Source organism: Papio anubis, chromosome 13 (assembly GCF_008728515.1).
Source record: "Papio anubis isolate 15944 chromosome 13, Panubis1.0, whole genome shotgun sequence".
Taxonomy (NCBI): domain Eukaryota; kingdom Metazoa; phylum Chordata; class Mammalia; order Primates; family Cercopithecidae; genus Papio; species Papio anubis.
Window position 1 is genome coordinate 50,990,946 of NC_044988.1, and position 13,251 is coordinate 51,004,196.

The following is a 13,251-nucleotide window of genomic DNA, read 5'->3' on the forward strand; positions in this document are numbered from 1 at the left end:
TCAAGAACCTAGGTGTTAGGAACAGTAAAATATATATCTCATTATATGCATTATGATTTAGGTATGTTATCTTGTTTTATCCTCAAGTAACCATACAATTATTCTCATTTTACAAATGAGAAAATTGAGGATCAGAGTTAGATAAAGTAACTTACTAGAAGTGGAGCCAGAATTTGAGAGCAATGCTTTTTGACTCCAAAACCACCAAGACAATGTTTTCCAGACCTTAATTTCTTTTGCCATGTATGAATTATCTGCATAATTCTTCATTTAAATTGACAAATATTTAACTTAAGTACATTTATATAAAGACAATTTTTACTTTCTTGGATGAAAACCAATATATATAATTATAAGATAACTTTAAAAATCAAATAAAAACAGAAAAATATCGCTAAATTCTAGGTAAACATTTTACTTGCTGCTCTTTGTTATTATTGAAAAATACAATTAAAAGGTATTTTAAAAATTTAAAAGGCATACTTGCATTAAGCTGGCCATTCCCATTATGTAACCAGAAGCTCCTAAAAAGAATAGAAAAGAAAACTGCTTTGTCATTAGGTAATTCATTGTATTTTAATGATCCATGTAGAACTAAAAATTCATCTCCTCTAGAATGGATGTGAGTACACAGTTAAGGCATCAGTACATTTTAGGCAGGAGTAACTTGAGCAAAGATAAAGAGTTGTGAGAAAGTTTGGGTATCATAGAACACCCAGAGTTCATGAATTCCTTGAGTGGTAGTTCTAAACACTGTATGTAATTGTCACCTTCAGAGTTTAAGACACAGACGAAAAGACTCAGAATACATTATGTAGATTGGAGTGTCCATCTCTTTTAAAGGTTCCCTAGGTAGTTCCAGTTCTTAGGAGGGGTGGAAAACCTCTATGATAGATGTTTGAATGAGAGGATGGTAGTGGTGGTGATGGCATTGAGTAGGTTGGTAGGAGAAAGGCCAGGTAGATCAGCAATATCTGCTCTGAATGTGAACAGATGGAATGGTAAAAATATCATTATTACTTGCTATCTTAGGGATAGAAAATGAATAACCTATCCAAGGCGGTTGGATCTTGAAGAGCTGGCAGAGTGCTGACGCTACCTTCCATTAAGAATAAACATTCATGAATTTTCTCAGAGGCTCTTTTGATTTAAACGCCTTCTGATCTTTTCTTATAATTAAAGGCATTAAATTCATATGTGAAGAATTTATGACAGCATATTTAAATAATGATCTAAACGACTTTCTCCAATACTTTACAATAGACATAAGTATTTTTGAAACAGCTTTAACACAATTACTGCCTATAAATAGGCGCAGAGAAGAGTTTTATAACTTTTTTAAAGCAGCAGCATTTTAAAATATAATACACAGAATCCAAATTTGCATGTGTAAATAAATAGAATACATGAAAAGAATCTGAATGTGAATCAATTCCCTTAATTATTTATCCATTGTTTTGATGCTGTCTTAAGACCCATTTAAAACAAGCATCTTTCTGGTGGGTAACAAATTCGTAGTCTATCAAGCTGGGCTCCCACTAACACTGGCCAAGCTGCTGCAGACATGAAGATTTCATCTGGGAACACGAAAGGAGAACTCAAAATCCAAATCTTCATACTTTCTTAGGAGAAGCGTGGAAGTGGGAAAAGGAGAAATTCAAACTCTGCTTAATTTTAAAAGGGCAGTAAAAGGGGAGGCTGCAAAGGCTAGTTTACAAAAATAGACGTCGAGAACTCCTGGGGAAGCAAGTGGGAGAAACGGACTGTTTTTGGGGGAGGAGACATTTGCAGCCCATCGGACGTAGTCCCCGCCGCCCTCCTCCCAGAAGGTCCCCACTCCCTGTCCCGGGCCCTCCCCTGGCTTCCGCGCTTGGCCGGGAGCCTGGGTGGGCGGGATAGCCTCTCCAACCTCTCCTTCTTGGCTGGAGGCACAGGGGCATTAACCTAGCGCCCCGGGACTCTGCCAGGCTCACGGGACAGCTGCACCTCTCAGCTTCTCCAGCTCTGGGACGCGGTCGTCCCAACTCCCTCTGAGTGGAAAGAGTGCAAAACTTTTGTTCGTGCGCGGGTGGGGCTCAGTAGTACCACGGCGCGTTCTGCCCCGGCTTCCCCAGCCTCCCAGCAGGGTTAGCTGCGGTCAGAGCACTTTCCACTTGCGACTGCCAGCCAGAAACTTGTCGGGAATGGAGCAGTCACACTGTGGCAGCAGAGACCGAGGCGGTAGCGGCCGACCCCACCTGGCCCCTGGGCTGGTGGTGGCGGCTGCCCCTCCGCCCCCATCCCCGGCGTTGCCCGTACCATCGGGGATGCAGGTTCCCCCAGCCTTCCTGCGGCCTCCCAGCCTCTTTCTGCGAGCTGCGGCCGCGGCCGCCGCCGCCGCCGCCGCTGCCACCTCAGGAAGCGGAGGCTGCCCGCCGCCTCCCGGGCTGGAGAGGGGGGTGGGCGCGGTGGGCTGCGGCTACCCGCGGACACCCAAGTGCGCCCGCTGTCGCAACCATGGCGTGGTGTCAGCGCTCAAGGGCCACAAGCGCTTCTGTCGCTGGCGGGACTGCGCGTGTGCCAAGTGCACCCTGATCGCGGAGCGCCAGCGCGTCATGGCCGCCCAGGTGGCGCTGCGCAGGCAGCAGGCGCAGGAGGAGAGCGAAGCCCGGGGGCTACAGAGGCTCCTATGCTCGGGGCTCTCCGGGCCCCCCGGGGGTCGGGCATCCGGGGGCAGCGGCAGAGCCGAGAATCCACAGTCTGCGGGCGGCCCTGCAGCGGGGGCTGCGCTGGGACAGGGTGCCTTGAGACAGGCCAGTGGTTCCGCGACCCCCGCTTTCGAGGTTTTCCAGCAAGATTATCCTGAGGAAAAACAAGGTGAGTTGGTCTTTCATTTGCTCTTTGCTCAAGGAAATGGTTGTTCTGGAAAGAAACTCTGAAACCCGCCGTGTCCTTAGGCGGGCAGGAATAGTTGTTTAAAAGAAGCACTTTAAGTTCTAGGGAACTGCTCAGCAATATGGACATTAATAAATGTGAGAGACACATCACCTTCACTTTGGAGGAGTTTACTGTTCGTTCCCTCAGGTGATAAGATAATGAAAAAGTGAAGCATGGGTGGTAACAAATGAGCAAATTCACCCTAGGAGTAGGGTTATTTATGCGGAAGTTGATTTGACTTTTCACTGTGTGTATAGAACTTCAAGCACGCATGGAGCAAAAAGCTGAGTGAGAGGTCCTGTGTTTGAGTCTGCTCTGTACTCTTTCCAGACAAGGTCTCACGCTGTTGCCCAGGCTGGAGTGCAGTGGCGCCATTATGGCTCACTGCAGCCTCAACCTCCCTAGGCCCAGGTGATCCTCCCTGATCTGGACTGTTTTCAGCTGTAAAACCAGAGCTGATTTTGCGTGGGAAACTCTGATAGTTGGGGATGCCGTTCTTTACTACATGTTGGGGCAAACATTTGTTGCAAGCTTGATGTGGGGAAGAGACTGAAATATACCAAACCGTCATCTTTCTTTCTTTCTTCTTTCACTCTGAATTGTTTTTGTAAAATGTAATTTGTAAAACCATAAGTAAGAATTTGAAAGTTCAATGTCAGAGGTTTTTTATCCAAGGAGTTTTCATTATTTTTCTCTTATTTTTTGACTGCAAGTCAGTTGCCTTCATTTCCTGCGTTAGGAGATATATTTTAGTGAACTTCATAGCCCTCCACAGGGCCTACTAAGCAGTGGAAATATCACTGTGATGTTTTCTTTTTTTTTTTTTTATAAGTCCAAAACTTGTACAAAACTTATAAAGTTGTATTATATGAAATTGTATGATAGCTATACAATAAACTATTAATTACAAACCTTCCTTGAATTGTGAAAACTGCAGATCTCAACAGATTTTTCGCTCAATGGCTGCCTGAAGTTCTACTCACATAGTACATTTGAAAAATACTGGTCTGTGAATTGACATGAGGCATTCAATTCAGAGTGAATTTTGTGTTTACATGTGTCAACTTTTTGTACATATTCTAATTGAGTAGGTAAAACAGAGTTTATACAATTCTCATGAAAGATCAAGGGTGCTAAAGAGCAAAGTTATTAAGTAAAAGTGCTATGAAAGAGAAGTAAAAGTGAAAATCCCTGAAACTACGCCGATAGTGAAATGGCTGACAGCTCCCTGTGAGACACTGATTTATGTGATTTCTAGTTGGTGCCAAAGTGTTCTGTTTTATAGAGCTAATTATTTTATTTTGTTGTTTGCCTCAGATGATGCCCCCTCCCCCATAAAAAGCAAGCTAACGTTGAAAGGTTACTTCAATAGCTTTCTAAATTGACTGCTCCTCTTACACAATGGCCATGAACTGTGGTAAAATAGTCTATTTAATTTACTCATTCATTAGACAAAGACTAACTGTGATTTAGAAGTGAACAAGCTTTTCCTACACAAAAGAACCTTATATTCAAAAGAAGACAGACTATATGTATCCAAAAACTACAATGCAAGGCTTAATATACAATGATAAATGCAATAGAAGTACAGCAAGCTGTAGGACTTGAGAAGACGGAGAGCTGAAGTAAATGGTATTATATTTTAAAGACACCATATTTTCTAAATAATCTTATGCAAATTGGTGTTTCACTACATATATTGTATGATGAGTAAAATATAACAAGACATTATTTTATGATTTCATGCATAACTTGCTATAGAGGTGAAATGTTGATAATTGACATGTTCAGGGGCATGCTCATTCATATTTACAAGTAAAGTGGAATGGAGGACTAATGCTAATCTATTTCCACTTGGCCAATTTCATTAGAAAAGTATTACTGTGTTATTTAAAGTTGAAAATACTATAGAGTGTAATTTTTGCAGTAGTGACATTCTTTTTTTCATCATATGCTTATGGGAACAGCATTTTGAACTTCAAAATGCTAAATTGTATACACTTTAATTTTAAAATAAACTATAGCTATTTCTTCAGAATTTAGAACTGAGTGCTTAAGAAAACTGGAAAAAACATGAAAGTATTGCAAATCATATTTACAAATCACTGCCTTAGGCAATATTTGTTTTGTTACATTCATAAACTTGGTAGAAAAAGAAAGTTGGACAGAATTACTCTGCACACTCCACTTAGCAGTTTACTCTTACCTATATATCTCTAGGATAATAGAAAATGTAAACCAAAGTAAAAGTTATATAGTAAATATGGCTATTTTAATTTTTCTGGTGTTAACCTAGTAAAGGGTGTTAAAATATTCTTGTTTGATTAATGTGCTCAACATGTTGAGATAGAAAAACCAGAACTTTGTGTAAAAGTACTTTTAGAACATTGCCCGTAACATTGGAGGAGGGTTGTGATTTAAAGCAAATGCCTAATATGTTGATTTTAAAAGACAATTTGAGGATTCATATAGATTGCAATAGGACAGTTTATAATTTTCTTTTATAAACAGTTTGCTTTTAAAGTCTGTTATTGATATTTCTTAAGGATTCAAAAAGAAAGTACATGTTTCATAGAGGATTATGAAAAATACCATCTGTATCATTTCTCATAAAATGAAATATGTGAGCTCTAGTATGATTTGGGAATGACATAGCAATAGTACTTATTGGTTTAAATTTGAAATGAAATGAACAATTTCGTTTTTTTACATTATTCAAGTAAATTAATTGTAACCTGAAATATGAGATAAAAGAACCAATTGTTAAAATTTAGCATTAGTGATTAAATAGAATATTCATTTTCAAACTAAGATTATTCCTTTTATTCCCTGTTCATTTTATTTAGTTTGTTTTCCATAGTGTCATTTTGAAAAAATATCACTTAGATAATAACAAAACTTAGGTGACATTTAGGAAGATCCCACACAACCAAGATAGAACAGACAGCGTGCCATATTGGTGTTATGCAAACAATTTGGGGTAATAATGCACTCTCATCTTCTGATTCCTAAATATAACTGCATTTTAATATTGCATATCTTTGTGATTCTGAAATGATATAATAGTATCTTTTTGACTATTCCAGCACCTGCATTTCTGAATAATCTTTTAAATTTGATTTATTCATTAAAATGTCTTTGAGTATATAAATATTACTAATTTTTAGGAGTGAATGAATTATATTAACCGGCATTATTTTTAAGTGAGCAGTACTATGTTCTGGGAAGTCTTCCCTATATTTGATTGTTTTTTTCCCCCTCTTCTCCAGAACAAAAAGAGAGTAAATGTGAGTCATGCCAGAATGGACAAGAAGAACCGATCTCCAAATCCCATCAGCTTTACCTGGGATCATCTCCTAGGTCTAATGGTGTCGTTGGGAAACAAAGTATCGGGTCATCTATTTTAGAATATTCCAACAAGCATGATAGTGTCCTCTCTCCTCATCCTGGAGAGCAATCAGGAGGTGAAGAAAGTCCCAGGTCCTTATCATCCTCTGATCTGGAATCAGGAAATGAAAGTGAATGGGTCAAAGACTTGACTGCGACCAAGGCAAGCCTTCCTACAGTGTCCTCAAGACCAAGAGATCCTCTTGATATCCTTACTAAGATTTTCCCAAATTACAGGCGCAGCCGGCTAGAAGGCATTCTACAGTTCTGCAAAGGGGATGTGGTCCAAGCTATTGAACAGGTTTTAAATGGCAGAGAACACAAGCCGGACAACAGGAACCTAGCAAACTCAGAAGAACTGGAAAACACAGCCTTTCAGAGAGCTTCAAGTTTAGGTTTTGGAACTCTAGGTAATAAATCAGCTTTCTCTCCTCTTCAAACTACTTCTGCTTCTTACGGAGGTGATTCAAATCTCTACAGCTTAAATCCTAGAGTAGGTATCAGTCCATTAAGGGTGGCATATTCTTCTGCAGGAAGAGGGTTATCTGGTTTTATGTCACCCTACCTAACACCTGGGTTGGTACCCACCTTGCCTTTTCGGCCAGCTTTGGATTATGCCTTTTCAGGGATGATTAGAGATTCTTCCTACCTTTCCAGTAAAGACTCAATAACTTGTGGCAGACTGTACTTCAGACCAAATCAGGACAATCTGTAATGTATATGCCCATTCTCCCTTTCTGGAGTTTTTCCAGAAGCGTGTAGTACATGCATGTGCACACACATACACACACATCCATTAATATACTTCAATAAGTATGTGAGTGGATTATGAGGTCTTAAAATGCTAGTTTTATTTTTTTCTCAAGCAATATAATAGGTCTTAGATCTGAAAACTCTTCATTAGCATTTATCAAGTGAAAGAAGTAAATTTGAACATTATATAAGGAAATATTTACTTTAATGAATTTTCTCCCTAAATTATCATTTGTAAAATTTTTTATTAAAACTATCCTTTTTATTTTATTGAAAAGTGGCATTTTTAGTGATAAAATACATTTGTAAGTGTAAAGCAATCCAGCATAATATAAAACAAAAGGAAGAATTGAACAATTAAGGCAATTTTAAATAATTACTACTTCAAAACTGTTTCTTCTGTTCCTTGTTCACAGGAAAGAAAAAAGTTTTTCAAAGTATTTTTAAAGTATTTTATTTGCAGATAGGTGATTCGTAATAAATAAAACATTTGAGCAATTTGAATTTATAGTTTCTGAGTGTTTTATTTTTCAATCTTAGCTTCTATTAGTGAAAACAAGTGCCATTAAAAAACGTTTCTTTTTTAAGTTAACACTGTGGATTAGTCTATGAAGTAAATCTTAGGAAATGAGACTGCGCCATCTCCTGGCCACTATCGCCAATTGCAACTGAGCTCTGTAGAATATATGAATTAGAAACATTGTTTCCAGAGAATAAACTAACCATTTTTTTTTTTTTCAAATAGTCATTTTGGATTATGCTACATTAAAATTTTCATACTGTAAAGTGCACATCTACTGTGGATGAAAGTTTCAGTCTTTAAGTGTGCTTATGTCTGTATCTGGGGAAATATCCTTTTCTTATAAGTTTGGGACAAGAATATATGGCAACCATTCTCAAAAGAAAGAATAATTTTATTCAGCAAACTAAAATAGCTGCTCAAATAAATATTTATTGACTGGAGATAGTTGATTCTTAATCACTGAGAAGAGATACAAGGTTTCCAAAGGGGAAAAACTGCCATGAAGTTTCAGAGGTATTCTTGCAATTTTAAAAATAATTTTTGTCCTCCGTCTGGCGCATTTGAAAACTATTTATTTCAGTCAGTGGAAAGTCCCTGAGGAAACTGCTTAGAAAACAATTTCTAGGACATTTTCTTTATATGTCATCATTTTGTTTGAAGGACAGTAGCTTCATTGTTATTGTTAGGAATAAATGGAAACCCAGCAGCGCTAAAAGATAGTTGATGAATTAGAGATTGTTTAAACTATTTGAGCAGCATGACTCATTAAGGATTTTTAAAATTATACGTATATACGTATGTGTGTATGTATCCATATGCAGATATGTAAGTCTATGTAGACATACATTAAACCCCCACAGGTTATATTATCATGGAGGCTTTTTTCATGAAGCCAATAAGAATGTATTTCCAAGGAATATTTTGCCAGCAAATGTGATATTAAGTTACTTTAGAGTATCTGATGATGATTTAGGATGTAAATGTGTTTAATAGGTTATGCATTAATTTTAATGGTGTGAATTTAAGAAAGCAGATCTTGAAAAATTTTGATGTACTCAATATTCATTTATTATAAAAAAGTTTTATATTCTAAGCCTAAACCATAGTACAATGTCTAGCAAGTAGTTGAAATTCAATTAATATATACTGAGTAAGAAACTCTTATATATAATAGATCTCTTTGAGACTCTGATAAAACGGAAGAACTCTACAAAATGGCCTACAGACACACAGTTTTGCATACAATTTTACTGGGTTCTTGAATCTCCTAAATGGTATTCAGGTTAGATTCCTTGGTGATTCTTCAGTTGTTTCTATTGCATCAATCCACTTATTGAATGCTATTTTTCTGAAAAGTGCTAGATCCTATAGAGGATACTGAATGTAAAATATTGTGCTCTAAAGGAAGTTACATTATATAATAGAGATATGGTTTTAAATAATAATCCTAGAGTTACTGCATGATGTATGTGGTTTTATAATGATGTGCTTGTATCTGAGAAACTGAATTGCTTTTGACCTTGGAAGAACATCAATTCTGGGCAGTATTCAAATTTATAAAATAGTTTTATAATCATAAAACTTAATTTATATAATGCCTTAAACATTTCATGCCCTTTATAATGATTTAAGGACTTAATCTTATCAAATTGGTCATTTGTCTAACAACTCAATAGTATATGAGGAAATTGAGGCTCAGCAGTAGCGTTTTTTTCTCCCTAAGGTTATTAGTATGAGTCACCTGGAGTGGAATTACTGTACTCACTTCAGCAATTTCAGACTCCAAGGTCTGAGGAAGGATTCATGTCTGTTTTATTCATTCACGGCCTTGAACAGTGGCTGATATATCATAGGTTCTCAAATGCTAGGTTTCCACTGACTGAAATAAATAAAAGATAGCAAGTATTAGCTTAATAATTTATTCATTCAACACCTATTTAATAATTTCTAATAACCTATTTGTGACATGTACTGTGTTAGACACAAGAGATAAAGAAGTGATTAAGATACAAGACTTTGCCTCAAGTTGCTCACAGTCTATATTGTCGTGTGTACAAAAACAACCAATCAACCAGTGTTGGTATTATTTGACAATGTTGGTATATCAATGAGTTCTTTGTAATCTTGATATTCATATCCATGGATGCCGCTTGAAGCCTGAACTCCTAAGCCACTAATTAGTGGTGGGAAGAAAGAGGGGATAAATGCTTTAAGAGCTAGCATATGACAAAAATGAATTGACTTTATTCTGTATCATATAGAGGGCCTAAGAGGTAAACATTTCATAGAGTATTCAGAAGAACATAAGGAATGAGTGTTTCACTTTAACAGCTGTTCAAGAGTGCAATGGCTGCCTTGTATGACAAAGCATCTTGTACTCATTGAAAAATGCACGTAGAAAATACCAATCAGAGACCTGATTGATGGGATTTTTCATTACTGCTTTAATATTGGGACTGAACCATTTTCTAGCTCATCAGAAACATGGAAAGTATTTGTTAAATAAATAAGTAATGGAATTTCTATTCTAAGACCATGAAAATGAAAACACTCTACGATTATTTGTCAATAAAACACAGGGCAGTTTTGCTCATCAGAATTTTGCCTATGTGATAGCCTCCTGAAAGTAGGTAGAAAAGAAAGACATAGAACACAGTGCATGACTTACAAGGGAATAAAACGGTTAGAGGTTAGTATAAGGTATATAGGCATGAGTGGGGTTTAAAAAGGATATGGAAGAGCACTGAAGACAAACATTAGTACATTTCCTGTAAGGTAAATACCAATATGTCTTTCTAGAAGAAGCATTTGTTTTGGAATTGAGGAAACCTAGAATGGATTTATCTATGTGACTTGGACAGGTTACTTATACTCTTTGGACATTTATTTTTTCTCAGCAAAACAACGATGATATTATTTAACTTGCAAGATTCATGGAGATAAAAGCTTAAATAAATGGCAGAGTACAGTAATGCTTATATACTGGATGCTAAATAAATAAGCCTCACTGTCATCACTTTGTATTAAGATATTATCTTTGCCCCCTGGTGGCAGTCTGTCAACAGAGAGTACTGTAATTGCATTTAATCCACTTAGTGGATGTGGAGCCCAAAGGGCAGCCATCATCAAAGCAGTGTACAGGCTTAGTTCCAGACTTCCTGTTTGGTTGTTCATTTCATAGGAGAGCCATACTTTTGTAACATATTATTGTATATGTTATTTGGATTATTTTCAGGGCTATCTGAAGAAAATAAACAGCAAAATCATAGTTTGTGTTTATGCTACATTTATTAGGGTTGTCAGGAAAACAAGTCCATGTAATATGTGGAAATAAGGAAGTTATAGAAATTTAAACTACCATAAACAAAGGAGGAGCCTGAAAATGAATGTCTGGAAGAGGGAAATTGGCAGATAAGAGAAAGATTCACTCATCGGCTTGAAGCACTGTGTGGGCTGACAAGTGGGAACTGAAGCTCTGTGAAGTTCAGCACGTCCAATCACTCAAATGGTTCCCAGCCAGGGGTTCTGAAGGGAGGCTATGGGAAACCAGTGCCTCTGTGTAGGCTCTAGCTCTGTTGGTCCGTGAGAAAACACCTGGTGGTGAACCTGTGCCACCGTGGGTCAGTGAGGTCAGCAGGCAGGAAGACAAGCTGGATGTGGAGTAAGGAAAAGTGAAGACAGCCTGGAAATCACTGGGTATCTAAACTTAATGACTTGTGTTTCACTTCTGCCTTAAAAATCTCACCATAATTCCTTTTTTTGGGGACCAGTCTCACTTTGAACAATACAGGAAAGGGAATTCTGAGAAATGTCAACCAAACTGACAGTGTAGTCTAGTACAATGTACTCCTTGTCAACATGGCTTTCATAGTCTCATATGGTAACCATATTTACTTCCAAATAAGAGCAAAAACAAAATCATTCTTTTACCTGAAGTTGATAAAACTATCTTTCGTACAACAAAAACACACTAGCCCACTCCCCAAAAGGGAACACACAAAGTGACTTACCTATCTGTGGGTTATGCTCATTTCTGTTTTACTCAGTCAAATGCTCCTTTGAATATCCTATAGCTTTAATCCTGAGATATAGGTAACCACTATTAATAAATCTTTTGTTAGACTAGGGAATTGGGGAAAGGGGAAACTCACATACATACAAATACACTTTGAAGCAATAAATACATGAATACATATTTTTATCTACTAGAGCCCTCATGATCAGCCATGGATCATAACTGGTCATAAGATCACAGATAGTATTTATAACTTCTTTCTTCCACTACACAATTCATATTTTATCTGCTTCCTGAAAGTGTCTCAGTTAATTGTGGTTCCTTACTTGATAGAGTGATCCAAATCCTAGTTCGTGAAGCATCTGTACCATTATAGCCCTGCCTCTATTAGGTTGTTGTAGCTTTTCATGAACTTTTACCACAAAATGTTGAAAGTCTAAGGGATGCTCTAGAGGATCTTCTGAACACTGGGAATTCTACCTCTGCCTCTTTCCTGTTGTTTCAATGTCTGAGGTGCCCCAAATAGCCAATGGTAGTTGTGAATTCCAGTACAATGTTGTATTCTGTCATGAATTTCTTCTTTGGGAAGTAAGATCTTTGAACGTGAAAGGTCAAAATTTGTAGAGAATGGGAACAAAAATATTACCAGTTGATCATTAGGATTAATGTGAAAGGAGTCATTCTCATATCTACCCTGTGATTCCCAGACTCATGAATCCTGGGTATAGGAGAAACATTGCTACATATTTATAGCTGATTCAAAGAATATCTTACATCCAGAAAGACATTATTGCAGCCCCATAAAGTGCTTTCACCAGCTGGTGCCATAACTGAGTCTTCCAAAGACCATTCCATAATTTTATTAGACCAGCTGTTTCAGGATGAAGGGAACATGAGGATACCAGTAAATTGCATGAGCATGAGCCCAACATTGCACTTCATTTGCTATAAAATGAGTTTCTTTGTCAGAAGTAATGTCATATGGAATACTATAAAGGTGAATAAGGCATTGTGTAAACCCACAGCTGGTGGTTTTAGTAGAAACATTAGGGGTGGGAAAGTCAAAACCATATCTGGCATAAGTGTTTTTTTTTCCCCCTCTGTGAGAACAAAGAGGTATTCCTTCAATGATGGAAGTGATCCAATGTAATCAACCTGCCACCAGGTGGCCAGCTGGTTCCTCCAGGGAATGGTGCCATTTCAGGGACTCAGTGTAGATATTTGCTCTTGGCAGTTTGGGTAGTCAGCAGTGGCTCTATCCAAATTGGCCTTAATGAATGGAAGTCCATGTTGCTGAGCCCACGCATAGGCTCCATCTCTGCTTCCATGATCATTCTCTTCATGAGCCAACTGGGCAATTATGGGAATAAAACAATGGGTAATCTTGTGCATAAGATTTTTAAGATCTTCCTCTTGGGAAGTTGCTCTTTGGTGAGCATTTATGTACGACAAAAATATCTTCATATTTTGTGCCCATTTAAAGAAGTCTTTCTGTATACTTCTTCTCTAGACCTTGTTACTGATTTTCCAATCTTGTTTCTTCTAACTTGCTTACCATGCAGCCAAAATGTTAGTCACTACTCATGACTCATTCCAGATATGTACCTCTATCCATATCTCCTGCCAGGCAATATGAACAATCAGGGTTATAGCTTGA

At 37.6% G+C, this 13,251-nt stretch overlaps 1 protein-coding gene across 1 annotated transcript; it reads left to right on the forward strand.

Annotated features, from left to right (window-relative positions):
• The first annotated feature begins 1,944 nt into the window (after positions 1-1,944).
• On the forward strand, positions 1,945-10,847 carry DMRTA1 (DMRT like family A1). Its single transcript, XM_003911644.5, has 2 exons — positions 1,945-2,856; positions 6,186-10,847. The coding sequence occupies exons 1-2, from the start codon at positions 2,184-2,186 to the stop codon at positions 7,016-7,018; spliced, it is 1,506 nt and encodes a 501-aa protein (XP_003911693.3). The 5' UTR covers positions 1,945-2,183; the 3' UTR covers positions 7,019-10,847.
• Positions 10,848-13,251: the final 2,404 nt, after the last annotated feature.